The sequence below is a fragment of the Daldinia vernicosa genome (assembly GCF_022497035.1).
Source record: "Daldinia vernicosa strain CBS 139.73 unplaced genomic scaffold F5Y00scaffold_101, whole genome shotgun sequence".
Lineage (NCBI taxonomy): Eukaryota > Fungi > Ascomycota > Sordariomycetes > Xylariales > Hypoxylaceae > Daldinia > Daldinia vernicosa.
Genome location: NW_025954017.1, coordinates 1 through 26,472, shown reverse-complemented (window position 1 = coordinate 26,472; position 26,472 = coordinate 1). Strand labels below are relative to the sequence as shown.

The window sequence follows — 26,472 nt, the reverse complement described above, 5'->3', positions numbered from 1 at the left end:
ATGATCGCGGCACGCAGTGACACTAGCTCAGCTCAGCCTTGTCCCACACCTCTTACATAGAGGCTTTTATCAAATAAAAGACAAATATAGGATGCAACGCAGGGGTGCAATACGCGGGATACTGAAATTAGACTTAGTTGCCGAAGCAGTTTTATAGCGCTTTGTCTTTTGCTCTTGCATATTGGGGGCCGATTTTTATTTCTTGCACCAACGTTGCCCGTCTTGATATGGGCTTAGAGAAGGTACTTCGTGATTGCACCTCTCCGCTTTTCTATTTTATACACGATATCGCAGAAATGGAAGTGTGGCAATTCAGTAAGCTGAAATTACTATTCCGTTGGAGTTACATCAAAAAATTGATACGACTAGACCATCTACCTAGCTTTAAGCCACTCTATCATTTTACCATACATATACCAGTACGCATCCTCATCTATTAACTCTGGTTACTTGCGCGGCAACCTCCTGTATCTCCAAGCTTTAAGCATCCAATACATTATGCACTTCCAACAAGCTCTCCCCACAAGCCTGCGAGACATCGCCCAGCACCAAGAGTTGAGAAATATTACCAACAACGAGGGTGTTCCAATGAAGTTGATAATTCAAGACTCCCCTCATGTTTCAATAACAACTCTGTTCATGGCTATGATATCATTGCCGACAATCCACTTCGTGGGGAAGCTAAGCGGGTTGCCCCCTTTCTTGTTTACGCGTAAGTTCCTATTCTCCAACATCTTAGGTAGTTGTAGACTTAAACAAAAAGAAAGAGGGTGGGGCAAGAAAAGGCGAGGGGTTAAAAAGAGATAACAGGTACCTAGGGCTAACCAAAAAAAATAGTTCTTTCTATCATCTCGGTATTATACATAATGGTCAGTACTTATATACCTACCTACGTGACAAGACGAACATGACTTTCTACAACCCTACCTCTCTTGATATTACCTTCTTCTAAAACACGTCAATAGGGCAAGATAGTTTGCTTCAGCAATCAAACGTACGTCGTACTATAAGTAGAGAGAAAAGTGCGGGATGATTGGCTATGTTTTAAGGGAAGAAATATGACTTAATTCCTAAAGGTCGGGCGTACTAGGCTGGTGATTAACATCAAGATGTACTAAACAAAGGGTAGATACTATTAATACCTAGGTTATTTTAAAAATAGAAGGCTTGTGTTCATAAGATCCCTACTGATCAACCGAGCAAACTAATAGGTACCTCCTAGGTAAGTTATATATTAGTTTATGTAAGGTAGTGTAACGCTATCATTATAACCTGGCTTATTTTCTGAGCTAAAAACTCGGAATGGAACCGCGAAACGTCCCTTAGCGAAAAACATCGGGCTACCGCATGCCAAGCAAGTGGGATAACACCGATAATTAAAATAACAAGGGCTGTTTACTTTATTTACGCCTCGTCAGAAAGTGATGACAGAAATGCGGATGTCCTCTTTGAAAGTTTTCACCTTAAGAAGATCCTTACAAGCCCTAGAACGCTTCGATTACGTTTGGTTGTAACCAGTCATCCATTTAGAGAGACACAAAATAACGTCGAAAAGATGGTGCACCTACCGTGGTGTGTTCAATAATACATATGGATATACCCCTGTCGGAATCTTGAGCAACCGTTGGCCAATTAGGAAACACTCAGAGACTAAAATAAGGTATGTACTGCTAGTGTATATGGGTAACTTGATGTTGGTTGTGTAAATCTTAAGAATTACTGGGCCAAATGCAAGAGAGATGCAGGTACATACATTGACAAATTAAAACGTTGAATGGTGCAAAAGTCTCAACCAATCAGATGTAAATGGATTAGTTAATGCCAATTACATACCCAGGTACAATATCTAATCCCATCACGTACCTAATCAACTAGTTACCCGTTGCTTTCTCCTAATACGGAACCCAATTATATTCTTTGGCGGTAAAGAACCAAAGGGTGCGAACCTCATGTCAGGTTCCACCTTAGCGGCAGCCGCCGAGTCGGGAGAGAGTTCTATGTCGAACTCTGAGAGCAGCAGTGCAAATGTCACCAACATTTGTTGCTTGGCTAGGTGGCGTCCGGGGCACATATGATCCCCACCGCCGTAAGGGACCCACAGACCCAGTAGGCCATCTGTAGAAAATCGGCGCTTCCCATCATCCTTCACGTCTACTGCGGGGGAGAGTCCTGGACGCGTCCAGCCTGGATCGACCAAAAAGCGCTCAGCATCGAACTCATCGAGAGGCTTGTTTAGCGTTCTCCCTGCTCGTATCCATGCGTCGGTATCGAGCGCCATAACCCGGCTATAAGTCATTATGAGGCTGTTTTGCGGAATTGTGTAATCATCAATTTTGATATCTTCATATCCAGCGATGCGGCTGATTGCTACGCCCACGTACAAACGCAGCACCTCAGCGTATGTGGACTGTAGGAGCGGTTGGGCTGTGAGCTTCTTCATATCGAAGACGGTGGTGTCGTCTTCGTTGTTGGTTATTTTACACTCTGAGACCTCTTTCATAAGCCGCCTCTGAAGATCTGGATCTCGAAGCACCTCAAAAAAAAGCCAGAATACTGTATTTTGGACATTTGTGGTCGACCTATAGGAAGAGTCTCATTAGAACAACGGGCTACAAAGAGTAAGACCAAGAGAACATTCACGTACGCCCATATTAAGCCAACATCCTCGCAAGCTCGAGCATCCGAGTTCATTGCCCCTGTTTCGTGTTCGTACTGTTGCCGAACTCTCATAAGTTTCGAGCCCCAAAAAGGCTCCCAGTCTGGATCTTCGTCTAAAATGTCCGCGAAGTCCACATGCTTCTGTGCATATGCGTGCCATTGTTTGACATACTGAATGAGCCGCTTACGTGCCCGATACGCTTGCGGGTTAAGCCACCAAGGCCGTAGACGAAGAAAGTCAGGCACGTGCTGTGTGAAGATGAGGAGGTCATCAATGAACCTAGGATTCAATTCCAATAGCTTCAAGCCGAACAAAGCCTCTATCTCAGAGACTAGAGTAGTACGCTGCAGGAAATTGAAAAGATTCGGCAATGATACCCATTCACTTTGGACATGGATGTCATTAATTTGGCGATGAAGCATGGTAGAATACCGCCTACTTATACCGTCGAGGTAACGAGAGGATAGGAACTTGTGCAAGTTATGAGATACAAGAAAGGTGATCCGGCGCTTGGGAGGTACATTGCTGTCCTTTCGAGGCTTCAGCCCGGCTCCCGAGCGGTCATCAAGATAGAGAGAGACGGTTTCATGTGGAAGGTCCACTAGGTTACGCAATGTGAAGGCAACGGTGGCCGTGTTCGTGGTACGTCTCGAATTTCGAAATAAAGCCTTGACATGCTCAGGTTCCGATAATAAGAAGAAGCGGAGCCAGCCGGCCTTGACCTGGAATGGCTTCTTGGAACCGTACCTCTTACTTGGAAGACGTTAGTATCTGAAGTCATGACGGTATGAAATTGGGTGGTTACTTTAATTTGAAAGCAAAGTCGGCAGGGTCCCAGAGTGCAAAAGCGTGGAAGACCCCAGGGATCCAGTAGGGCACAAGGGGTACTTCCCTGGCATTGTCGTCATGTAAAGCCTTTCGGAATCTAATAGAGGAAGAGATGTAGGTAAAGCAGAATAGTAGCAATAGCCCCAGTAAAGAGCTGGTGGTCCATTGCCTGAGGGGGAAATGATAAGGCAATACATTGGCCGAGATGGCTAACGCATGGCCCTCATGAGGAAGAGAGCACATCATACTACTGTTATTTACAAACAGTATTGTACTCATAATGTCTGCACTGCTGAGAGTAATGGAAGTATAAGAGTGGCGGTGATAGAGTAAGTTAGGCATGAAGTAAAATCTCCATACAGCTCCGAACGAAGCAAGAGTTCATTCCTTTAAGTTTTATATTGCAACAAGAACCAAGAGCATTGCCTCATAAACTGCTTCAGAAGGCATTTAAGATGCCTGTCTTCTCATCCTGCAGACAGGCACGAGAGCTGAGAAAAAGCCCACGAGTAGAGGAAGCTATACAGTCCCTACCTTCGCGCTAATGTCTTTGCACGCTGGCTCCGCTGGGGCGGTGGTTTGGACTTACACTAGGTACCTAGGTACCTACCTAGATAGGGCTACCAAGGCTTTAGGTAGGATCATGTTGGTTCGTAGCACAATCTTGGGAAAGGTAACTGCATGTGTGACAGCCTACATGTACGTACCTATACTTATCCGATACATACATGCATCTATCCGTATTCTGCAGGCCTGGGAATTGCTCCTACTCTCTTACTGCCCTTACTGCTTCTATATCTTCATTTTTCCTCTCTTCATTATTCTTTCTTCCTCTATTCTTACATGCAACTTGCTGTAATTTCTTGCCTGCGCTACCTCAATTCTCGCAGTAATGTCTTGGTCCACGGTGCTGGTAGCACTAATCCCGCTTCTGGTGATAGCATCCTTCACCAATTGGATCTGGTCTATACTGAAAAACTATGCGGCCGCCCGCACAATCGGCATCCCTATACGTGTCATCCCCTTCAGTCCTTTTAATCCATTCTGGACCCTTGTCGACCGAAAGGCTGCTTCGCTTCTCCGCCGCTTACCGTACATTGGAGAGAATTCCATCACTCGCTACAATTGGCGCGGATGGGACCTGGAGGATAGGTGGCAATCTCATTATGAGATGGGAGATATCTTCGTTTTGGTGACGCCCCAGTACAACATGGTCCAACTGAACGACCCAGAAGCTACTATGAACGTCTTCAAAAGGGCCGTAGACTTCCCCAGACCATGTTGGGTAAACGATGTGCTTGGTGTCTTCGGCCCAAACATATCTTGTGCCGAGGGTCAATCATGGAAGATGCAGCGGAGAGTCGCAACTCGCTGCTTTAATGAGGCGAACAATGAAATTGTGTGGTATGAAACCCTCGGCCTCTCGGATGATATGCTCCGTTATTGGTCCTCCAAGACTTGCGTCAAATCTGGCGCTGAAGACATTCGCACACTCACGCTCAACGTACTTGCTCGAGCTGGCTTTGGCAAGTCGTTTAAGTTCCGCGGCCACGAGGAGGAGAGACCAGTTGACGAGATCCAATCTATGAGCTACAGAGTGTCCTTGGGTCTCCTTCTAGAGAACCTCATAGTTATCTTGGCCCTCGGTCCCAAAACGTTAGCGTTTCTTGCTCGGTACTGGCTCCCTTCTAAGCTGAGGACCATCAACGAGGCTGTCGTCTCGTTTCAAACACACATGACCACCATGTACGAGGAACAGAAGCGTGCTTTCGCCGCTGGGGAAGAGAACTTGGATAATAATCTTATGACACTGTTGGTCCGCGCCTCACAAGAAGCTGCCAGTGACCAATCAGGGGGCCTGACCGAGAGTGAAATATACGGTAACATGTTTACCTTCAACTTTGCCGGTCATGATACGACAGCCCACAGCTCAACATTTGCCCTGTACTTTCTTGCGGCAAATCCCCAAGTCCAAGATTGGATTTCTGAAGAGATCCAATCCGTCCTCAGAGGTCGACAGCCGCACGAGATAGATTATCGTACTGACTTTCAACGTTTTAGACGTTGCTTGTCTGTACTATACGAAACCTTACGCCTTTATACAATCGTCCCCGCGATTAAATGGACCGGCGACCAAGCAACAACGCTTACTGTGGGCGGCAGAACTTTACATCTGCCCCCAAAGACTATAATACTGCCCAGTTACGGTTCTATGCACACAGATCCCAAGTATTGGGGGCCTGACTCGCTTGAGTGGCGTCCCTCCCGCTGGATCCGCCCTGGCGCTAATAAGCCAGGCGACGAGGAAATCGACATGAACCGACGCGGTGTCTTCTTGGGATGGTCCGAGGGCACACGCGATTGTCCCGGCAAAAAGTTCTCTCAGGTTGAGTTCGTGGCTCTCATGGTGGGTCTGTTTAGGGAGTGGCGAGTAGACCCGGCCAAAAAATACTCGGGCGAGAGCATCGAGGCCGCGCGCAGGCGGGTCTTAGACCTTATCAGGGAAGACAGTGGCTGGGTCTTGCTTCTGCAGATACTTCATCCAGAGCGGGCACCTCTGGTATGGAGGAAAGTTTAGTAGCAGCGGAAGAGAACGAATAGGAGTATTTGAATTGAATAGTAAAGGAATGTAGGGATTTGAAAATAATATTATTAATTAGGTACTTAATCTAAGGTACTATGCCTACCTACCTCCTATGACCAATTGTATTACAATTTGAGTGCACATACCTAATGAAGAATATGGCGATTGGCGATGCTCTGCATCTGTTGGACATGAGCGCTAGCAGCGCTCTTCGAGCTGGCCGGTGCAGTATTCGAAACGATAACCATACTACAGAAACAAAAGTTAGCAATTATTTCCTTTAGTAAGGGGTTCAGGAGAGATTTCGGGAGCAAGATTTCCTTTATCTAGTTGACAAGAGAATATTAACTCCCGAGAAATCCTAAGGGGGGGGGGATATACTTACTTGTGCGCAGATATCCTAGCATCATACTGGTTGTTAGACCACGTCCTCATGTGCTGGATAATGTCTTGGACCTTGTCGTCTGGAATGGTTCCCAGCTTTTGGGTATGCCTGATCTCTCTTCCGTCAGTATACTTAGCGCTGTAGTTAATCCTCGCGGCAAACGTCTCAGCTGCCAGCAGGAGAATAGCTAAAAGGAGAGCTTTCGGGGTGAACATGTTGATAAAATATTTGTTGGAATATGTCAGGAGTAAGTACAATTCGCATGTAATGCTATTAACAATGAATGTGTTAACGGTGATGAACTATCTCATTCTAAGCTAGTGCGGTGGATTCTTACATGACTTTTATGCGCGATAGTACAAGGAGATAGTGGGAGAACAATAACGTTATCCCGTAAACTATGAGGTTATTCCGGACTATACTATTAGTATAACTACAGGCCCACCGTGACGTCTCAGTAGTAGTTGCCGTATGTGCCTGCTGATACTTAAATCGTACATATGTTATGATTATTCCGTCGTAGTTCTTAGGATGGGTCTTTTGTGGCTTTTGTTATACCTTCGTCGGGCTGTCTTTACCTATACTAACAGGGTTTAGATTAACTTTCGGCGTATAGGTAGAGACCATCATTCTACTTGTTGACCTGGAACATAACTGTATTACGCATTGCAGCAATCCGTGGTTAATAAATAGGTACCTAACCTGAGTAGATAATCAACCGCTATATTCCTATCATGACTGCTTGCCCCTTTTCACAAATACCAGGTAGATACCCAACCTAGTATACTAGGCGAATCATCTCAACACCACCACGTCTATATAAGAATGATCCAAGAATAGATGGGTACTATATAGGTCTATAATAGTCCGAAAGGATGCAGGTATATCCATCTAGAGTCTGGTAGCTAATTTAACTTTCATTGTTGTTCCATCTACCGGTTGGGATGTCATCCGTCGTGTCTAAATCCATACATATTAATACGTAAGCTAGCTTTCCTCGCAAAACTATGTGTTATAATAGAAATAAAAATATGACTCACGTTATATAATTCGGATTTGGATTTATATTGCCCCTTTTCATTTAACATAGGACGACCCTTCTCATCGAGGTCGCTTTCCCCTAACCCCGTCTTGATAAAATCGTATTTACGAGCTACGATGGCAATTATGACACGTGATTCAAGATTCGCGAGTTCTGTACCGATGCAAGCCCTCGGCCCTCTCTCAAACGGCCTCCACGCGCTGGGAGGGATGCTCTTGGCTTTCTCGTCGAGCCATCGCTCAGGCACCCAGTCATCCGCAGTATCCCCATAGACGTCTCGATCCCGCTGAATAATGCTCTGGCACGAATACATTATAAGACCGTCAAGGCAGTACTCCTCGCCGGTAGACGCACGGACTGCGAAGCCGGTCCCCGGCTGCGTCATTCGAACGGTACCAGCAGGCGGGTGTAGGCGGAGTGTTTCCTTGATGACGGCATTGATATAGTGCATACGCGGCAGGAGGCTATCGCCTTTATGCGCAAGCCTAGCACATATCATTTGGGGGTCTGATTCAGGTCCAAGAATGTCGTCAAGTTCGTCTCGTACGGCTTTGAGTGCGCGGGGCGTGCGGCTCAACTCGTAGAAAGCCCACTGTAGGGCGCTGGTATTTGTGTCGTGGCCTGCGAATAGAAAACTGCGCACTTGGTCTGATGTTTCCGATAGAAGCTGGGGCGTCAGTGCTTCAGATTCTTGTAAACCCAACGCGACGATGCTCTGCCATCTGTTTCCGGCTGCCTCTTCTTTCAATTCAGCATACTTCTGTTGTATTATATTCTTGATCAATATATCGATGCGCTTAGCTAGCTGCTTTCGTTTAAACGCTGTAAAGGGGGCAATCCACCACGGGAGATTATTCTTATCATCGTTGTACGTTTGGACGAGTTGTCTGAACAAAGGGATTATTTCGCCTTGCTTAGAAGGATCTATGTTCTGAGCATATAGGTCGACTGCTAACACGGCGGCGCCAATGACATCAAAGGTTAAGTTAGATATTAACGTCTCAAGGGAAAATTCCTCCCCTGATACTGCGAGTTGATCCAGACGGTCCCAAAATGGTTCCATTTTCTCGAGTAAAAGGGGCAAGAGGCTCCACAAGTGTTGTGTCGTGAACCCTGGATTATATCTTTTGCGAATATTCTTCCAGTCACGACCCTAGAAATTCTAAAAATTAGAGATTTCCGTCGATTGGGAAGTTAAGCTCACCTCTCTGCCTAGGATTGATGTTGAACCTATGAGGGGAATCATATGGGTCCAAGTTGGCGACTTAGGCACGCTCAGAGAGAAAAGCTTAGTAGGCTTCGATATCTGCTCGGCGACATCATGGCTAGGTAAAAGAACCATTGGAGGGTTGATGGGCCGCAAATCTACAAGCATTATAGGGGGGCGTCCTATGGATTCCCACATCTCCTCGAAGATTTTGTCTGCCTAATTGTCAGAAATCTGCCAGCTCGATAATTATAATAGTTCAAAGCGCAATTTCATCCATTTAATATATTTATGACAGGGGTTTCCTAAGCAGACTTATCCTATACCATACCTGGGTGGCGGTCAAGGATTCCGCGATACATGAATTCGCCAAAGACTTTGAGATGTCCCCAAAGAAGGTGGTTTGGCAACTGTGGAATATGCGCATATTGTATTAAACGCCAATATCTCAGCCTTGCGTAGAGATACGAGACTAGCAGCGTGGCTATTGCAAGGAGGAAAAGCTCGAACATAGTGGTACGTGATCGTGTTGAATCCTCGAGAATTTGGGACATTTAAGACGAAGAGCTCTGAGGTGTATTGATGATTCAGTTTCGAATAAGTCAGCGGTATTTCTGTGTTACGTCTCCACGTACGCAATGACAAGTCTGTAGTCCAAGGCTGTCAAAGGGTTTCTCGGCGGTCTTTGCAAGCTTGTAGAATAGTTAAGCTGAAAAGAACAATACCGAAGAGGAAATGATGGATTATGCAAATAAGGTACCTAAGAGAATCGCTCCATATTCTAGACGTGTAATTATTAATTATGATTCGTCGAGGCGCACTCGAGTTGGTGGCACAACATGGTTGGTTTTCTTTATTGCAGCCAACTAACTTCAGAAACTCCGCAAATCGTATCCCTTGCTTACAAAACCTCTTGTCCAACCTTTAGTTGCTGCTGACATAATTCTAGCTTATTTTCGGATGAAAAAATATTTCTCATAGATATACGATGAGATGCTTACTGGTTGTGTAGGTAGCTCTTACTCTGACGCGCTGAGTGATAATGTTGGTACTAGGTAGGCAGGAGGTAGTCACTTAGTTATCAACCTAGGGATGGTGCTGTGGCTTGATTTGACGAGGAAAGTCTAGGAGTCTGATTCTGAGTTCCTGACTGGGATTCTCTTGGATGATTGAAATACACAGATAGAAGGGGCAATTGTAAGTAAACTACCTAAACAGTCATTACTGTGATACGTAAGAGCAGAGTTGCAAAAATATTAAAAGAAAGAGCTTCCCAGAGGCTGGTGAATAGAAGTCGCAATCGTAAAGTCATTCGACAGATGCTGCAAGAACAAACATCAAATATTCTACCAGGACATATCTAGACATATCTAGGACGAATATTATCTCTCACATTGTGCACCCCCTCACGACTTGTCGGCAATAAACCTGAAGAAATAGGTACCAACCGCCCACGTTCAATTCAAGCGGAGATAATGGATCACCTTTTGAACTACAATCGGTATAACCGCGAAGAAATCGTACAGCCTCTCAGTCTGTACCAGATTGAGCACATTAGCCAATATTTGAATGTTATAAATCCTGTTGCTTACAATGGGGGTTTGGAGCTATTCATTCTGGAACATGTTAAATCGCGAATCCACCGCTGGCTTACATCTCCCCATGAAGATACAATCTGGATCGAACGTTCTGCTACTGGAATAAGGAGTCCTCTTCCTCAACAAACGCTAGAAGCTATATATGCTAAGAAGCTATGTGACCACGCAGGGATCGTAAACGTGTCCTACTTTTACTCTCTTCGGCGGTTGGTACTCCACGACCAACCGGGACCCTCCAAACGCGAGATGCTATTAGATATGGTTAGATCCATCATTTCACAGCTTGCCTATTCGTTCCTGCCCTCAGTTATATACACAGATATCGATCTGTCCATTGAAAGATTCCAAAGGGTGGCCAATCCTGGAGTGGATATTAACACTGCGATTTCATTAATGAGAGATGTACGATCGTTCGCTCCGCCTTATATAAACTGTATTATCGAAGGGCTGGAGAAGATTGAAGACCCATATGATTTAAGGCATACAAATGACATCGTTACTACACTTCATCACCTTGCCTACCACGCGTCGGAGCTGGTATCAAATGTACTACCTGGGGAGCGTTTAACAGCAAAGACTGTCAGAGCATGCTTTACGAGCGATGGAAACGTGGCTGCGCTCGTCTATATGGTAACTCATGGCAGTGCTGCGAGAGTTCCCTATCTGGAGTAATTTTAGAGTCCCCTTATCCCCCAACCGAGGGAACCTATATTTCACCCAACACCTATGGTTCACCTCAGGAGAATGCATTCTACTAGATTAGTTAGGGTTGGAGTCGATAAACGACGAAGAGCTTATTGATTACCTACCTAGGTAGGTATGTAGGTACCTCTTAGGTATTATTCTAATGGCACTTATTTTGCGCGTGCGTGCGCATATATGGACTACTACCTATCTTCTTCTTAACATTCGCATCGAAGGCTTCCTGACCGTCGACCAATCTACCCACCACAAATACAAATCGTGGAGCCACTTTTGTTTAGGAGACAAGTTCGGAAGAGACCAGCTTCTAGTATCGTATCCTGAAGCCCAGATAGCCATACCTATGGTCTTCATAGCGTGTATCAAACTACCGTAGCGTGTTAGCATAGATAATTATAACAAGATATTAGCATAAAGTTGTGATAGTAACTTACACCCTAACGGAGAAATAAGTGACCACAAATACACCACCTTCCACAGCGTTCTTATCGTTCCAATTTATTTGCATCCCATATATGCTTTGGATCACCAACAGCAGCCAAAGGAGAACTAATACGGGGCCCATAGCAATATAGGGATACCAGAAGAGCTGCGGATTCGGGCGATCTTCTTCGTCCGCCATTTTTACGACACTATGAATGAATGCGTAAACCTCAACCTGTTAAAGGTTAGCCCCTGTCATAGCGAATCGTGCGGCCACTAACGTGCGCAAGACATATTCAAAGGAACTTACCACCGGAGGTATATACTGAAAGGACCCTAATCCCCAGGGCAGACCAGCTATAGGCATCACCTCAGAGCATATAACGGTGAGGAGCGGCATGATTACTACAGCGTTAAGGAAGTCCCGCCCCTTCGCCTTGAGGAAACGGTCATACGACTTCTTTGCATTTTGGTAGCAAGTTATGTGCATTCGTTCCCGATATACGGGCCAGCCGCAGTAAGAGCAGACGTGGCCGCTCTCCCCATCCGCGAAGGTAATTTTCGTAGACTTTCTTGTAGACTTTCTTCTATCGTAGTACGCCGGACTCCGCTCTACGCGAAAGCACTCGAAGCACATCGATCTCCACGGGCTCTGCCAATGTACCTCGTCAAGAACCATGGTAAAGTCGGATCTTCGAAAGCAGCTGGCGCAGCAGCCGCGCAAGTGGGGAGTAGGCAGTCCGTTTCTGCAGAATTGCTTCGTAATTCTATCACGTGTGAAATAGTAGTAGTAGTGCCGGCACGTCCGTCGAAGGCGAGTCACGTCCTCGAACCTCAGGAAAGATATGATGTGAAGATGGAGTTCTCTCGGTAGCGACGCCAGCAGTGAAAATTCTCCAGGGATAACGGTGAGATTTGATGGTATAGGGGGTCGTACGACTGCTCTCGCCCTACTAAGACGTTTAAAACTTGGTAACAAACTCGAGGTCTCGGTATTCGACATAGTCGCTAATGTTTTATAGCAGGAATTTTAAATCTTGAAGCTTTATGAAAAGAGCGGTAGTGAGGGTATTCGTCACTCCAGGCAAGGGCTAGCACTCGGCTCAAGATCCCTCGTTATCATTTGACTCACTTAGTTCAACCATAAATATCCTAGTCGTATATCTTGAGAGAATCGATGTCTTCGATCAAAGGAGCGAAAAGGTATTTAAGGAAGTGCCCGGAGAGAGGATATATCTCCCCATACCAAATCAAGTGGTCGTGCTGATGCAGTTTATATATCCCGTGAAAGTTAAAGTAGCTATCAAACATGCGTAGGTGACGGATACGTTTATATATTTTGAGGTCTCAGCGCCTGGTAGACTCTTATTTAGCTTACGTACCTTTGTACCTTATGACTCTTCTGAATTAAACACCACCAAAAGTCCGTGAACACGTTGGTCCGGCACGAGATAGAACTTTGTTAAAGGAGGGGTATCCGCAGGTTCAAATATATGTATTGCCGTACCTAATGTATAGAGACCAAATACATAACACTAATCCTTACGCCAAATTTGGGTCGATGATGGTCCCAGGCTTGGGTACGGAATTGGCTATCTCGCCGCATTTTCCACATTTCCGAGTCTCCTCGCTCGACATGAACTTTTCAATGGCGGCCTTGATCTGAGTTCCAAGGTCCGTGCAGTGGAAAGCAGCCTCGTGGACGATTTCGCCGCACTTCTGGCAGTACCAACGCATACGGTCGATGGTATCCTGAGGCCTCTTCTGCTCGAGTACCACGCCAACGGTATCGGCAAACCGCACCGGGTTATGAGGTGTATTACCTGGCAAGAGGAACATATCTCCCTCGCGGATTATAATATCTCTGAATTTACCATCGTCGACGACCTTCAACAGCATAGCCCCCTTGTACTGGTAGAACCACTCTGGGGTCTGATTGATGTGATAGTCAGTCCGAGCGTTGGGACCACCAACAATCTAGCAAGGACGTAGATTGGGTTAGCTTATAATCATAAAGCTAGGCTTAAGGTTTGATAAATGCCTTTGCTCACCATAACTGTGAAATCTTCGTTGTAGACACAGTAGTTGTTAACGGGTGGCTTTAGGAGATGGGCGTTCTCCTCAAGCCTTAGCTACTATTAGTCGGGCCAAGGCCACATGAGAACCTTGCTGGCTTACCATTTTGGGAGATTTACTGGCGCGGAGAGCATCTTGGTTGGTTGAAATCTTGGCTGGAATCTTGGTTGGCTAAAAGGAAGGATGTTGACTGTGGATATTTCCTCCTCTACCTATGAAAGTTATGTCGCTGAACTTAAAGGTTGCGATTCTTTCCCCAGGCTTTTTTCATGCCGGTTTTTAGTAGACGGAGCCGTCGGGTTTAAACTGTCTTGAGCATTCAAGGTGACAATTAGTCATAAGAGCCGATGGGGACTTATGTTATCAACTCTTTACTCTATTCCCCCGCGTGTTTCCGCTTGTATAACGTCAGGATTGAATGACCCCACCACTAAACGCTACAGTCGATAACGTCCGTATCAGATTCGGCTTTAACATGGATCTATAACTATATAAATACGCCTAGGGTGTTTCTAGGAATGTATGCTTGCCTTGTCCCTACCTACCTAGGTACCCATGGTTCAGGGTAACATCTTAAAATATCAACAAGAATAATGATTTTCTAGCCTATGTGCTTATAATCTATAATTTAGAAATGACCTAGTTGCTTTAAATTTTCCTTTTTATCTTCCTCCCAATTGTACTCGAGATGAGTACACGAGAAATACGGAAGTCCCCATCAAAAGTTTTGTCCATAGGTCAGCCCCTGTCAGATTTGACCAGCTTTAACAAGGCTTGGCAGCAGTTGTAGGCCACATACTGAATGTATTATTCAAGCTATACTATTTTTGCTTACACATAACAGCTTTAACTTTTAATTTTAAATAATGAAGATTATATATAAGTGTAAAAGAGCTTTTATCTTTATGAAATATATATTTTGATATTTTCTTTTTAGTAAATTAAGGATAAGACTTAGTATGTTGTAAAAGGTAAATATGTATATACATCTAGAATCTTGGCTGCCGCATGGTATCAGTTCTTAGACAGCTGTTCCAGGAGCTGTCAGGTGGCATCTATGGACAAAACTTTTGATGGGGACTTCCGTACAGCCGGTGAAATCCGAGAAACTCAAATGCGATAGCCAAATAGAGGCCATAGCGCCAGATCTTACAGAGGACCTCAACCAATTTTACCCTCAAGGCATTAAGCTAGCGGTAATTATTGCTTCATTGGCCATATCAGTCTTCTTATGTGCTCTAGTAAGTGATGGCTAGATTAGTCGATGATACCAGATGTTTTACACGATCTCCTAGGCACATGCTTATGTACCTTTAACCAGGACGAAACAATCATCACGACGGCTACCCCTAGAATTACCGATGAATTCAAGTCCATCAACGATGTCGGTTGGTACGGATCAGCATAGTACGCCATCTTGCACCAACCTACGAGCTCACTCATTTACCGCTAGTAGCTTCATGACATCTGCGGCATTTCAACTAGTATACGGAAATTTATTTTTGTTTTATTCCATAAAGCTCATATTTCTTATCTCCATTGCCATTTTCGAGCTTGGCTCTTTGCTCTGCGCCGTAGCATCTACTTCGATAGCCTTCATAGTCGGTCGAGCTTGTGCCGGCTTAGGTAGTGCTGGTATTAATGCTGGTTTCATCATGTAAGACGCACTTGGGCCTGGTCTTCAGTTCCCCGCATTCATATTGTTTTACCTAGTATCCTAGCAGCATCTCTTCCTCTGGAAAGGAGGCCGCTCTTCGTCAGTTCGTACAGTGGCATGTACGGCATTGCGTCGGTAGTTGCTCCTCTCTTAGGCGGTGCTTTTACTACCACGGCGACATGGCGATGGTGTTTTTACATCAATTTTCCTCTGGGCGGGAGCGCCATCTTGGCTATGATGCTATTCCTTCAACCCCACGGAAAGAACAATTAGCAGCTAGTACATGGTGGCGGACTGGCTGAAATTGATCGAGGACTGACAAAAGACTAGTTTCCAATATGGTTTCAAGCCATCCAGGGCGTAACAGCATTTAGCTCGGGCACGCGAATTCTACCTACTACTTTGGGCATCGTAGCCGCTTGTGGAATGGAGTGGAAGTCTATTAAGAAGAAGGATCAGAGGCCAATAGATCTTAGGGAAGATGGAGAAGAAAAGTCTATAGCCCCTATTACGAAGTAGTTACCTGAGTAGAAGATAAGAAGGATGAAATCTCGTGCATAATTGATTTATGCATACGTACCTCTTTTACATAATTCTTATTAATTGACAATGTTCTTAGTATATCAATATATGTACATATGCATGTACATAAGCTTAAACTAAAGGCTGCATGCATTAGCGCTTTACCTAATCTGGGCGTCGTACCAGGTTACGGAAGCTCTGAGGTCGATTACATAGAAACAACCTATCAAATCATCCCATCTGAGACCATCGTCACGTTTGTCACCTGGAAGTGAGCACGTTTAAGCAAGTTTCCTAGGATTTAAGCATCGAAGAAGTGCCATTTGAATTGATTTTTTAAACCTCTATTTTGTGTTTCATCGTTCTTAGCTCCTTACCATCTTTCTATTATTATTTTCCTAATCCTATTTATATTTATACCCGATCCCTTTCGAGGATCCCACATTCCAACTTCCGTAACCTCACCAATGGACCATTCGCATATGGATCACGGACATATGGACCATGGCGATATGGGTCATGGAGATGGTGGACACGGCGACATGCCGATGTGCAACATGAATGTCAGTACCTACATGCTTGGAGCGTTCTCTAGCCGCATGCACCACGGCTCGAGTTGCGCCACCAACATCCATTTTGGCTCTGCCATCTTTTCTATTGGGCGTCGTCGAACACAAGGAAATCTTTAAGATCAATGTAGGCTAACCTTTAGCTTCTGGCGTTTTAATTCGAACAGATGCTCTTCACATGGGACACGACCAACCTCTGCATCGTATTCCGCCAATGGCATATTCGTGGCACGGCTTCGCTGATCTTCAGCTTGCTGGCCGTTATCGCTATCAGCGCCGGTTACGAAGCCCTCCGCGAGGGTATCCGACGCTACGAGTCCTCGATAGCCGCCAAGCAGGACGCTGCACCCAGTGAGTACAGCATCCACCGCCTCCTCTACCCTTTCCCGATCCAGACCTCTCCTACATCCGTCTCCCTCCCCATTGTCCTGGAATGGCAGCAGTCGGCGCCTGTCGTATAACTGTAGTATCGTGGTACGACTTGCGCTGCTGCTGCATCCGACGATCCGCGCACCTACGCAAATACAATTTCATTTTGTTGGCACGCCTTTGGGGAAATCCTGGGCTAAGATGTTGCTATCGCGAACGATCAAGTCGAATCAAATACTGAGAGCGCGGCATTACTTGGGGTAGGACGAAGTAGCCAGGCCGATGCGATTGGGCGACGGGCCCATGTTTTTAAGTCGGTGCTCTACGCCGTACAGAACTTTTACGCCTTCATGATCATGTGAGTGAGGAATCTGCTCTAAACCCCGAATAATCTCCATATTAATCATCTGCAATTAATAAACAGGTTACTATTTATGACCTACAACGGCTTCGTTATGTTTTCCGTTGCTATCGGAGCCGGCCTCGGATACTATTTCTTCGGTTCGCATACGAAAGCCGTAAAGGAGACGGCCTGTCATTAGATGCGGGATAATCCAGCACTAGCATTACACTGCTAGTATTATGCATGCGGGCGGGCGGATAACTAGAAGTGCGAAGAAGTTATATAGAGTCTGATTTGGAGCTCTACAACTAGAGGGAATTGATCAAGTCTTAGATGCGTTATAAGAATTTGCCAGCAGTCGGGAATTACAGATACAGGCGGCTTGAGCCCATTATGAATCTACAATAATGCAAGGACAGCATATCGCATCCGTCTACATCTTGGCATCCTTAACCTCGTCTTTAATAGCTTCTTGTCCTACTTCATTTGTCTTCTTATCGGGGAGGCGGCCCGCGTCGTTTAGAATCGCTATGATTTCTTCGTCGCCGTAGTGAGAATTATGCTCGAATTCGGGCTCTTCCTCATAAGCGATTCTCGCGGCATCGACCAACATTCGTGCCGTGAGACCCCATACTAGAAAACGCTGGATCGCATCTTCCTCCTCTTCTAGTACGTCGGCCAACACGGCTTGTCCGCCATCTCGAAGCTTTGGTTTTGTAACCTTTTGGTTATTTACTGGCACGTGGAAGTTATGCACCCTCCACGGTTTATCGTGCCAGTGATGCCAGTACCCGTCATACCAATCACCGGGCGGTATCGTTTCTCCCTCGTGCGGCTCGTCCTTTGCTTTCAAGAAATTGTGAAACGGTCCGCTGAAAACCGCCGCTACCTCCTTCGCATCTAGCCGAGGTATCATGCTCTCGTCTACCATAGCTTTCGGCTTTCCAGGTACGTCGTCTGCATGTAGGAACGCTACGCACGGACGCACAGCCATTTCGGTCTTTGCGAGACTACACGGCAGGCAGCAGAGCGGCTCTATTCGAAATGGCTTCGGGATCTTGGCGTCGTCCATGGGAAGACCGATTTCTTCCCAGGCTTCGCGACGAGCTATTTGGTCTACACGTGGGAGGGAACATATTAGTTCTTTGGGGTCTTTTATGGGTTTGGCCGTAGTTGTCTCTACACATACAGGGCGACTCTGATAATGAATCTGCCTTCCCACCGGGAAAAGCCGCGTGACCTATTCGGATGTCAATACGTATCAGATTCAGATTACTTCATTTCTCAGAGAGGGGTTCGCATTTTGTCGTACCAGAGAAGTTGCGCAAACTTGTCGCCCGCATCGTGATCACGACTCTCAGGTCACCTCTGCGGTCCGCGAATAGCAGGATCAGCACCGCGGCGCGTCGGCTTACAGGCAGATGGTCCCAGGTCGGAAACGGCGGGGGCTTATAAGCGCGCAGACGCGCAATGGCAGCCTTTGAGCGCATGAGCATGAATTAAATCATCTTTTCCCTCCGTTTTCTCTCACCCCACTACTAAAGAATGGGTGTGCTTAGATTATAGCTTATACTAACCGCCGATATTTTGTTTAGCGGAGCCATCGTCGACGCATCCCAATAGTAGGAAGCTAGATCGGGGGATTCGGCCGGTGGCTGTTGGTGCTGGCGGTGTAAGTCAAGTGGGAGGGCGAGATCGGCGGGTAAAGAGGTCGAAGGTCTAGTGGTGGAGTTGCGGATGCTTTGTAGGATCTCGGCCGTTTCGAGTTCCGTGAGGGGAGGGGAGTCGTCTCTCTTGGCCGTTCCGGAGATGCCGTTTGTAGCGCTCATTTTGAAAGAGGGAAGATGTATAAGTCACCGTTTTCGGGATCGGCTCCTACCTTCCCAGCTTTTAATTTAGGTGCTTGCTGTCCGATGTGGATCGGCTTGACGTAGCGTCCGCGGGGTACCCCACAGGCATCAGGTACACACCTATCCCCTTAGAGTTAACACCTCTCTATAGTCGTATTTTCTCAAAGTACCTAGGGGCGTATAAACGTGGTAGAGTTATGCTCTTATAGAGGTTAACGGACTTTAATGGGGTTTAGAAAAGGGGTAAGACAGACTTCCTATATAAAATCTACTTAGCCCTCTATCAATTTAGGTAGTTATCAGTAGTGTAGTTGGCCAAGTGATCTTATAACCTAAAGACAATTAGTTAGACAATCTAAGTCTACTATATATTCGAGTACTTTCAATACAGCAGCTTTTTAAAATGAACCGTAGTAAGAAGTCTATCAGAGCTTAACAGAAGCCTTCCTGGATCTACTTCGCAAGGCCATTCATAAACCGCCTCGCCTTATCTTTGTCAGATCGAGGCCGGGCTCCATCACACATGCCTCGGACCCGACCTCGCCTTATTACAATCCGGGGGCGGTAGAGTATCGCACGAGCAAAGCAGCATTGAATATGCTGATGGTTGAGTACTACGCTCGACTAAAGCCAGAGGGCTTCCTTGTGTTTGGAGCAGATCCGGGGCTGTGCGCTACTAACTTTACCGGTGATCCTGCTTCACTTCGAGGAAGGGGTGCCGCTGAACCTTGGCAGGGGGGTGAACGCGTTGCTACCGTGGTAAAGGGGGAGAAGGACAGTGACGTCGGGAAAGTTTTGGGTGTATATGGTGTCTCGCCATTCTAATTAGGCGTTCACATTTAGCTACCTAATGTACTATATAATCCCATAATCGATTATAGCACAAATAGGGGGCGAATTGAGACTAATTACTTGGCATAGAAAGGGCTACCCCCGAGTGTGTCTGTTATGTCCTAACCCATTGCCCTTACTGCGAAGCAAAATAGCCTTACTGTACATTTGATATGTATAATCTATCCTGTACTATTAAGCCTTTGGCACAATAAATAGCTTAGTGCGTCGACTGTTATGCTTCAGTCCTTATCCTTAGATTCTTTTAACTTATCCTAAGAGACAGGTCAGTAATTGACACTCTACGATAGCAAAGTAAGACTGAAATATTTACCATGACTTTGTCTAATGCGATATAGAAGAATGAATTCAACATTTTATTCTTTGCAGCTGTGCCAGGCGGAAGTTGGAACCTAGTGTCGACGCCAGAGAAAAGCTGAGCCTTCTGGCTCTTGGTTAAATCCTTGAATGAAGTCCATGAACCATCCTTGAACATCTCTTGGACTTGACGCTTTAGTTCCTTCTTCATTTGGCCTCCTGATGGCGCCTTGGCTGTGGGCGTATTAGTATTTGAAGCTGCTCCAGCCGTCGTAGACGGTGTCTTGAAGGTGTCGTTAGGCACGCTTTTATTCGGGTCATTCGGCTTCGCACTTGAACCAAGGGTCCCAACAACCTTCGCGGGGCCATTTTTATCGTTTTGTAATTTCGGAATAGCATCACCCGTCAACACATTGTCGATTTTACTGCGTTCGAGCGCTTCGACTAAAGCATCGGTAGCCATGATGCTTCTGCCACCGTCTACAGTCAATCGCTTACGCATTTTGATCTTGACATGGCCATTTCCAAGGGGCTTTACTTGCTTGAGCCCGTTGGTGCTCTTAGCAACATCTACCTGCGCAGTTGGACAGAAGAGTAACGCTTCTCCTGTTTGCAAGGCAATGATTGTATCGAAAAGTACGCTTGCATCACCCGAGTTTTGTTCCTTCGCACCGGCAAGGTGCTTTTTGAGCGTTTCGTACCAACTCGGCGAGAGAAATCGATGGACAAAGGTTACATTCGATAAATCTATTAGCTCTGGGGAGAGCGTGGGTTCCTGGGTTGCTATCAACACTCGTGTGCCGGTGTGTCTCTGTTGTCGGATTATAGAAAGCAAGTCGCCAGTGAGAATCTTCGCCTCGCCTGCCTGAGTGAGAAACTACTTCTAGTTAGCTTCCATAATTCACGGACATGGGGGGGCAGAGTTTACCTTATGTGCTTCGTCTAGCGCCACGATACGTCCACATTTATTTCTCTCTTCGAGGAAGATCGAGAGACAAATAGAAAACAGAGAGCATGCGTCGTCGGAACTGAGGAAAGGATCGCTCAGATCAACTATAGTTAATGAGCCCGGTTCGAATGCCCAGATATCCTCTTGGGCCCGGGCCGGTCTCTTCGCAGTTGTTGTCGACGATGGAGATATGAAGGCGTCGAGAAGTTGTAGACGCAGCTTTAAGGCTGCCTCTTGACCTTTGACCCATTTAATCTTCGAAAGGCGCTCACAGAATCTCGAGTAGGTAAAGACACCTGGACCCTCCATTGCCATTTCTCGGGCTATATTCATCACCACCTCCATGTATAGAGGCGTGTCTTTTGCTGCTGGGTCTATGGCCATCAGCTTGAGCATTCTTGAGATATCAAGTTGATCCTCGTTTAGATAAAGAGGTAAAACCTTAACATTTACCCCAGGGAGGTTGCCATATAGGTTTCGCATAGCCCAAAGATTAGAAGGAGATACTAGTATTGTCACAGGTATTCCCGAAGAGCCTAGGTATGCTGCTTCGCATACTTGTGTCGACGAATAGCTGGTATATTTATCATAATGCATGACCATCCCAGCTAAGGGGTAAGGAAGGCGACCGGCCGCATTATTTGAAATAAGCGCATTCTCCAACAAACAGGACAATGTGTGACTCTTCCCTGCGCCCTGAGATCCGCATATGAAGGCCGACCATGGAACATTCATATTTGCCAAAACAAGGCGATCCTCTGCCGAGACATTTGCGTCTGCGGAATCTTGTCGAATACCAATTAATCCATATTGGGGAACGAGCTCCGAGGCCGGATTGTTAGATAAGGTAGAGAAGGCGGTGTAGACCGAGGCAGAGGATGTATCAGTCGAAGTCGAAGTAGTTAAGTATGACGATGAGACTTGAAAGGTTGAGTGAACAAACTTTTCCACGGCTGTGGTGAAAATAGGAGTGTTTGCAAACGCCTCTTCTTTCTGCTTAGTGCTCCAGTGGTGATTTTCGCCATCATCGTCACCTCCTTGGATAAAGTGTAATAAGTGTGAAAACTTGGATGCTTGGTTAGTCTTACGACTTTCTCGGTTTTTGGGCATGACGAAAAGTAGTAGTTAAAAGTATACTAATACAGAAACTAGAAGGTATTGTTATCAAAAGAGCTTAGCAACCGTTTGCTACTTTAGGTTGGATGAGTGAGCTGAGTACCACATCTGCATCTCGACATTGGGTATCTTAGGTGCCTACCTACCTATTTATAGAGCCGATGCTACCCCCGATGCATATGCGGCTATCCGAGACCACGCATTGTTCAGTACCCGGGTACCTCGGATACCTTGGGTTTCGAACATCTTCTCTCAGCCTTATCATAATGTCCCAGAGAAAATAAGTGTATAAAGATGTCTTCACTGCAAAATCGTGAGAAAGAGATCCTGTTTCACTTAAGTATTAAGTAGAAGCTTCTGATGACTTCGAGTGTATATAACCATTGCATGGATTTCGTGTGTTGAAAAATGTGCATTGTAAAGTATAGTAATCCTTAAAATAATGTTATTTGTCTATCTGTTCCTTGGTCTTACATGAAGCCGTAGTCTCGCTGTATAGGTATATTTCGTATGTGAATATTTACAAGCTTACAAGAGTGCTCATCATTCTCATCGCGCTACGTGTCACATATTCTGCCGCCCCAAGGCCACCACCGAGGCTGTGCTCAATGGCTTAACAGCATCATGAGTCTCAGAAGTAATAAAGTACCCTTACGGAGTCCAGCGAGCCACCTTCGAAGAAACAAGCCACAGTCGCGTGTGAGTGGTTAACTACCTAAGACAGAAACCTGTTTAATCGGTTTCACTTAAGTAATTCCCATCTGGCTTTGAACTTGATAACTTGAATCCCTAGTTAAAGCACGCGAATTCACAGATAACGCAGATACTATTAATAAGATGTAAGAAATGTTGTCAATATTTACAATTATATCTACTAACAAGTCTTGTAGGAGCTCTTCATATAAACTGCCCCTTAAAAAGGGCCCCGACCATACACGCGTAAAGCTCGAAGCCCACGATTCGCCATGCAATAATTTCGGAGCCATAACTAGTATTAGAAACCCCGATCCATCGCTCCATCCTGAAGACATCAGCGTGACCAAGTTCGAATTTGTAAGAGCATTTGATACATCATCTACTTTGCTTTCCTCCACATCAATCTCGAACGAATACCAGATGAGAGCAGCAATGCTTCTTACCTAGCGGTGCGGCCACGACCTCCCCACGACAAGTCACTCGTATATTCGTCGCAATATAATAGCCTTCATACACAGACATCGCGAGTAAGTCAATGGCCAGAACCTAGATACTGGACATTTATAGTGGCTAATATTTAGTTAAGCATGATTGCAACTTATTTTAAAGAGCAGTGACATAAAACCGATTCCGAGACCGATCCAACAATTTTGTATCAATCCCCGGCGACGCATAACGTGAAACGACTTGCAACACTAGAAACCGAAATTTTGAGCTTTCCGGGGGGGCACCCCCATTCAGGTCAATCCTAAGAGTTCACGGTACGAGACTCTCATTCGTGATCAGGAATAAGCTCTTCCAGATATAAAAGAATTTTTAAGTATGGTCTTTACGAGCTTTAATTCAGCATGGTTTCTCGGTCGACTACGGAGAGCAACAGCTTTTTTTAAGGCAAAGGTAAGTTCAAATCATCTTAGAGGAATAAGAGAAACAATTATGAGGATTATCTATTAGGCGTGTTATGTTGGTCGTAATGTGTCTCGAAAATATATACGCATGCTCTCAGTTTATGTAATCGTTACGAAGTACACAATAAAAAGATATTTACAATATTATATCGCAAAAACGACGCCATAATTGCTAACTAGCAATTACGCCTTATATGTGACACAATATACTTAAGCTATATCAAGTTAAGTGAAGTCTAGGTCAAACTATCAACTGACTCATCGTACTCTCTGCTCTCTGAGTTGATTTCGATGTCACTATCCTCGTCCTCAGGTACGAATTGCTGAATAACCGTATTATGCATCGTCTTGCGGCCCAACAAGTAATCGAGCGGTCTTTTCCCCTCTCCGTCAATAGTTCTGAGAACTGAGTTGGATGCATGGAACATACTCATCATACTGGCATCACCATACTGGGCGATGATGTGGGCCTCCGTCTTCTTGTCATCGCCAGAGAGACGAATCAAAGCATTTATGACCGGTATTGGATCCGCTCTGATGGCTTCCAGGATTGCGGAATAAGAAAAGTCACCCGCTATCAACTTCTCCTTTTGAAAATAGGTGTCCAGATTGTATGTTTCAATAGCGCCCTTCACATCAATGTCACTTTTCTTGGTCATGATCCAGTCCACTGTTTCCTGGTTACCTCGAAACAAATATTTCAAAACGTCAGATGTGACCCTTGAGTTCGTGTCAATAGAATTGTTGATTAAGATATGACCTTGGAGCCCTATGAAATCCAATTGCCCTTCCGAGATCCAGCTCCTTTCTGGATAGGACGTAATTAGGTGAGGCCATTCTTCAACAAAAGACTGGAATATTTTCCGCCAATGCTCATAGTATGAGACCTCTTCATCTTTCGACAAATGGACCATACCCCCAGCCTTCAGAAGAGTATTGGCTACTTCTAAATTGCCATATTTAACGGCGATATCCAAGGGAGTTTGTAGCTTTCTGTTGCTGACATTGACATCACAGCCATGGTCTATCAGATAACTGCAAACGAGTGGACGCCCTATTCCAGTTGCAACATGCAGCAGAGTTTGGCCATCCTCAGCCGTATTTCAATCATGAAGTCTGCAGAAGTTTTCGATGATTATAACAGGCGCTATAACGAAAACCATAATTGCATGTCTCTCAAAGTAAGTGAACGTAAAATAGAGACTAAAGTATTCGAAGTAGGGAGGGATATAAAGGTAGTCATAGTAGGAATCAAAAATCTCACGTCCCAAGAGATCGACGTCAAATGGCGTTATCAACCATCGAGAATTCTCACGATTCGTAGCACTGGGCTCACAAAACTCGACAACCTGTTTGAACAGGGTCATGTCTTCAGTTAAATTGGATTCATCGATATGAATACGCCAATTTAAAATTGCATACTTGAGCAATGGCTGGTCCCTAATTAGGCATTTCGTTGCGATTTTCAAATCTCGATCATAGAGAGATGCGTTCCAGTTGCACCTTTTCCCACAAATCATATATAGGGTACAGGCTCGCAGTAGAGTTCTGTTACACTCAATCATAGATATTGAGTGCTGCCATCCATCCTCTAAGACTTTGTCCCCTTGGGCTTGTTCAAGGAGAAATTCTCTGGCTGTCTGATGAACCAGGTGTATCTCCCCATCAATAACCCTCACAAAGTTCCCACAGAGGGCTTTGACGTAGCCCTCTAGCGGAGATTTGAAATCTGATTCTATGTCCTGTAAAGTAGTATGCGATGGCCGTACAGTTAGGGCCGCAACCATCTGCTCTATGCTGAAGGCAGTTTTCGCAGCAATGATGATTTGTAACATTTTACGCGCATCATTATCGCGCCGCTGGTCAAGCTTTCTAAGCATCCGCCGGTAAATAGAAAATATATCACGATCACGCAATATGTCTTCTATATCGCCTCTTGACACTCCTCCCCCAGTTTCGAGGTGCTTTTTCAGGACATCAATAATCAATGCCACCCAAAGGAATGTGTTGTCAGCGTGCAGCTCAAGACTTGCTGAAAATCCTTTCGTTACTTCCGGTGGGATTCCCTGGCTTTCCAAATCTTTGATGTGCTTTTGTATCACCAAGGATATGTCGTCTCTGATTGACTCAGTTTGATTTTCTCCTTCCAGTCTTATGATTCCCTGGTATCGCTGGAGTTTAATCTTAATGGTATGGTCGGGACGACTTAATACCATCTGCTGGAATATATGGGGCTAGTAAATCAAGTGGTTGGTAATATGCCCCACACTTATGGTTTATATATAATAGATATATTTATCCAATTTTTTTAATAAAAAAAATAATAATATAAAATATATATATTTTATAATTTATGTTTAATTTAAATAGGTTATAAATTTAAAGTTTATAATTTAAATTATATAAATAATTATTTTATTATTTAATAATTTATTTATTTTATTTATTTAAAACGTATTTATTTTAAATTATTGCAATTTTTATTATATAATTAAATAAAAAATAATTTTATCTTTTTAAAAATTCTTTTTTTTAATATTTAAAAAAATAAATTATTAAAAGTAATAATGTTAAAATTATAATAACGGAAAATTTTTAATTTTTTTATATAATTTTTTTATTATTAATTTTAATAAAATTATATATATAAAATTATTTTTAAATTAAAATGTTTAATTAATTAATAATAATATTAAAATTTATTTTATTTTAATAAATATATATTATAATTATATTAAAATTTTAAATAATATTAAAATTAATAATATAAAATTATAAAATATAAAATAAAATTAATATTATTTTAATAATAAATTTTAATTATTATTTATTAATAAAAT

At 44.5% G+C, this 26,472-nt stretch overlaps 13 protein-coding genes across 13 annotated transcripts; 5 read left to right on the top strand and 8 right to left on the bottom strand.

Annotated features, from left to right (window-relative positions):
* Positions 1–227: 227 nt before the first annotated feature.
* On the top strand, positions 228–946 carry F5Y00DRAFT_250174 (uncharacterized protein). Its single transcript, XM_048009699.1, has 3 exons — positions 228–315; positions 370–712; positions 838–946. The coding sequence occupies exons 2-3, from the start codon at positions 499–501 to the stop codon at positions 909–911; spliced, it is 288 nt and encodes a 95-aa protein (XP_047859753.1). The 5' UTR covers positions 228–315; positions 370–498; the 3' UTR covers positions 912–946.
* F5Y00DRAFT_256524 (cytochrome P450) lies at positions 916–4,132 on the bottom strand (the record flags this gene model as incomplete). The annotated part of the gene is made up of 5 exons (XM_048010422.1): positions 916–945; positions 1,880–2,579; positions 2,645–3,412; positions 3,465–3,656; positions 4,098–4,132. 5 exons carry the CDS (start codon positions 4,130–4,132, stop codon positions 916–918), a joined length of 1,725 nt encoding a protein of 574 aa, XP_047859752.1.
* A 110-nt stretch (positions 4,133–4,242) lies between these two features.
* F5Y00DRAFT_250170 (cytochrome P450) lies at positions 4,243–6,172 on the top strand. Its single transcript, XM_048009698.1, has one exon. The coding sequence runs from the start codon at positions 4,380–4,382 to the stop codon at positions 6,063–6,065; it is 1,686 nt and encodes a 561-aa protein (XP_047859751.1). The 5' UTR covers positions 4,243–4,379; the 3' UTR covers positions 6,066–6,172.
* Positions 6,173–6,217: 45 nt separating this feature from the next.
* On the bottom strand, positions 6,218–6,671 carry F5Y00DRAFT_267187 (uncharacterized protein; the record flags this gene model as incomplete). The annotated part of the gene is made up of 2 exons (XM_048012044.1): positions 6,218–6,320; positions 6,457–6,671. The coding sequence occupies 2 exons, from the start codon at positions 6,669–6,671 to the stop codon at positions 6,218–6,220; spliced, it is 318 nt and encodes a 105-aa protein (XP_047859750.1).
* Positions 6,672–7,347: 676 nt separating this feature from the next.
* Positions 7,348–9,217, bottom strand: F5Y00DRAFT_267795 (cytochrome P450; the record flags this gene model as incomplete). Its single annotated transcript, XM_048012129.1, has 4 exons — positions 7,348–7,416; positions 7,497–8,651; positions 8,703–8,920; positions 9,037–9,217. 4 exons carry the CDS (start codon positions 9,215–9,217, stop codon positions 7,348–7,350), a joined length of 1,623 nt encoding a protein of 540 aa, XP_047859749.1.
* Positions 9,218–10,180: 963 nt separating this feature from the next.
* F5Y00DRAFT_267185 (uncharacterized protein) lies at positions 10,181–10,975 on the top strand (the record flags this gene model as incomplete). The annotated part of the gene is made up of 1 exon (XM_048012043.1): positions 10,181–10,975. One exon carries the CDS (start codon positions 10,181–10,183, stop codon positions 10,973–10,975), a length of 795 nt encoding a protein of 264 aa, XP_047859748.1.
* Positions 10,976–11,435: 460 nt separating this feature from the next.
* F5Y00DRAFT_267791 (uncharacterized protein) lies at positions 11,436–12,431 on the bottom strand (the record flags this gene model as incomplete). Its single annotated transcript, XM_048012128.1, has 3 exons — positions 11,436–11,637; positions 11,739–11,764; positions 11,799–12,431. 3 exons carry the CDS (start codon positions 12,429–12,431, stop codon positions 11,436–11,438), a joined length of 861 nt encoding a protein of 286 aa, XP_047859747.1.
* Positions 12,432–12,819: 388 nt separating this feature from the next.
* F5Y00DRAFT_250167 (3-hydroxyanthranilic acid dioxygenase) lies at positions 12,820–13,924 on the bottom strand. Its single transcript, XM_048009697.1, has 3 exons — positions 13,607–13,924; positions 13,480–13,555; positions 12,820–13,405 (listed from the first exon to the last, which is right to left on the bottom strand). The coding sequence occupies exons 1-3, from the start codon at positions 13,636–13,638 to the stop codon at positions 12,971–12,973; spliced, it is 543 nt and encodes a 180-aa protein (XP_047859746.1). The 5' UTR covers positions 13,639–13,924; the 3' UTR covers positions 12,820–12,970.
* A 755-nt stretch (positions 13,925–14,679) lies between these two features.
* Positions 14,680–15,742, top strand: F5Y00DRAFT_250164 (major facilitator superfamily domain-containing protein). The gene is made up of 3 exons (XM_048009696.1): positions 14,680–14,911; positions 14,961–15,161; positions 15,218–15,742. The coding sequence occupies exons 1-3, from the start codon at positions 14,769–14,771 to the stop codon at positions 15,432–15,434; spliced, it is 561 nt and encodes a 186-aa protein (XP_047859745.1). The 5' UTR covers positions 14,680–14,768; the 3' UTR covers positions 15,435–15,742.
* Positions 15,743–16,150: 408 nt separating this feature from the next.
* Positions 16,151–17,163, top strand: F5Y00DRAFT_256519 (Ctr copper transporter family protein; the record flags this gene model as incomplete). The annotated part of the gene is made up of 4 exons (XM_048010421.1): positions 16,151–16,246; positions 16,420–16,603; positions 16,847–16,979; positions 17,046–17,163. The coding sequence occupies 4 exons, from the start codon at positions 16,151–16,153 to the stop codon at positions 17,161–17,163; spliced, it is 531 nt and encodes a 176-aa protein (XP_047859744.1).
* Positions 17,164–17,212: 49 nt separating this feature from the next.
* F5Y00DRAFT_14167 (NUDIX hydrolase domain-like protein) lies at positions 17,213–19,168 on the bottom strand. The gene is made up of 4 exons (XM_048004370.1): positions 18,542–19,168; positions 18,277–18,442; positions 18,154–18,204; positions 17,213–18,080 (listed from the first exon to the last, which is right to left on the bottom strand). The coding sequence occupies exons 1-4, from the start codon at positions 18,791–18,793 to the stop codon at positions 17,398–17,400; spliced, it is 1,152 nt and encodes a 383-aa protein (XP_047859743.1). The 5' UTR covers positions 18,794–19,168; the 3' UTR covers positions 17,213–17,397.
* A 444-nt stretch (positions 19,169–19,612) lies between these two features.
* On the bottom strand, positions 19,613–22,120 carry F5Y00DRAFT_267787 (uncharacterized protein). The gene is made up of 3 exons (XM_048012127.1): positions 20,892–22,120; positions 19,980–20,840; positions 19,613–19,920 (listed from the first exon to the last, which is right to left on the bottom strand). Exons 1-3 carry the CDS (start codon positions 22,020–22,022, stop codon positions 19,888–19,890), a joined length of 2,025 nt encoding a protein of 674 aa, XP_047859742.1. The 5' UTR covers positions 22,023–22,120; the 3' UTR covers positions 19,613–19,887.
* A 1,720-nt stretch (positions 22,121–23,840) lies between these two features.
* On the bottom strand, positions 23,841–25,848 carry F5Y00DRAFT_267783 (uncharacterized protein; the record flags this gene model as incomplete). The annotated part of the gene is made up of 2 exons (XM_048012126.1): positions 23,841–24,656; positions 24,897–25,848. The coding sequence occupies 2 exons, from the start codon at positions 25,846–25,848 to the stop codon at positions 23,869–23,871; spliced, it is 1,740 nt and encodes a 579-aa protein (XP_047859741.1). The 3' UTR covers positions 23,841–23,868.
* Between the last annotated feature and the right edge of the window lie 624 nt (positions 25,849–26,472).

Excerpts from the sequence above, each read along its gene's own strand:
- F5Y00DRAFT_250174 (XM_048009699.1), top strand. The coding sequence starts at position 499 with ATGCACTTCCAACAAGCTCTCCCCACAAGCCTGCGAGACATCGCCCAG. Across the intron at positions 713-837 it reads GCCCCCTTTCTTGTTTACGC|TTCTTTCTATCATCTCGGTA; the intron begins GTAAGTTCCTAT and ends CAAAAAAAATAG.
- F5Y00DRAFT_250170 (XM_048009698.1), top strand. The coding sequence starts at position 4,380 with ATGTCTTGGTCCACGGTGCTGGTAGCACTAATCCCGCTTCTGGTGATA.
- F5Y00DRAFT_250167 (XM_048009697.1), bottom strand. The coding sequence starts at position 13,638 with ATGCTCTCCGCGCCAGTAAATCTCCCAAAATG. Across the intron at positions 13,556-13,606 it reads CCAGTAAATCTCCCAAAATG|GCTTGAGGAGAACGCCCATC; the intron begins GTAAGCCAGCAA and ends ATAGTAGCTAAG. Across the intron at positions 13,406-13,479 it reads ACGAAGATTTCACAGTTATG|ATTGTTGGTGGTCCCAACGC; the intron begins GTGAGCAAAGGC and ends CGTCCTTGCTAG.
- F5Y00DRAFT_250164 (XM_048009696.1), top strand. The coding sequence starts at position 14,769 with ATGATACCAGATGTTTTACACGATCTCCTAGGCACATGCTTATGTACC. Across the intron at positions 14,912-14,960 it reads GGTTGGTACGGATCAGCATA|CTTCATGACATCTGCGGCAT; the intron begins GTACGCCATCTT and ends TACCGCTAGTAG. Across the intron at positions 15,162-15,217 it reads ATTAATGCTGGTTTCATCAT|TATCCTAGCAGCATCTCTTC; the intron begins GTAAGACGCACT and ends TGTTTTACCTAG.
- F5Y00DRAFT_14167 (XM_048004370.1), bottom strand. The coding sequence starts at position 18,793 with ATGAGCGCTACAAACGGCATCTCCGGAACGGCCAAGAGAGACGACTCC. Across the intron at positions 18,443-18,541 it reads CGCTAAACAAAATATCGGCG|GCTGCCATTGCGCGTCTGCG; the intron begins GTTAGTATAAGC and ends ATGCGCTCAAAG. Across the intron at positions 18,081-18,153 it reads TTCATTATCAGAGTCGCCCT|ACCAAATAGCTCGTCGCGAA; the intron begins GTATGTGTAGAG and ends TCCCACGTGTAG.
- F5Y00DRAFT_267787 (XM_048012127.1), bottom strand. The coding sequence starts at position 22,022 with ATGCCCAAAAACCGAGAAAGTCGTAAGACTAACCAAGCATCCAAGTTT. Across the intron at positions 20,841-20,891 it reads CGCTAGACGAAGCACATAAG|TTTCTCACTCAGGCAGGCGA; the intron begins GTAAACTCTGCC and ends AACTAGAAGTAG. Across the intron at positions 19,921-19,979 it reads TCGCATTAGACAAAGTCATG|GATAAGTTAAAAGAATCTAA; the intron begins GTAAATATTTCA and ends CCTGTCTCTTAG.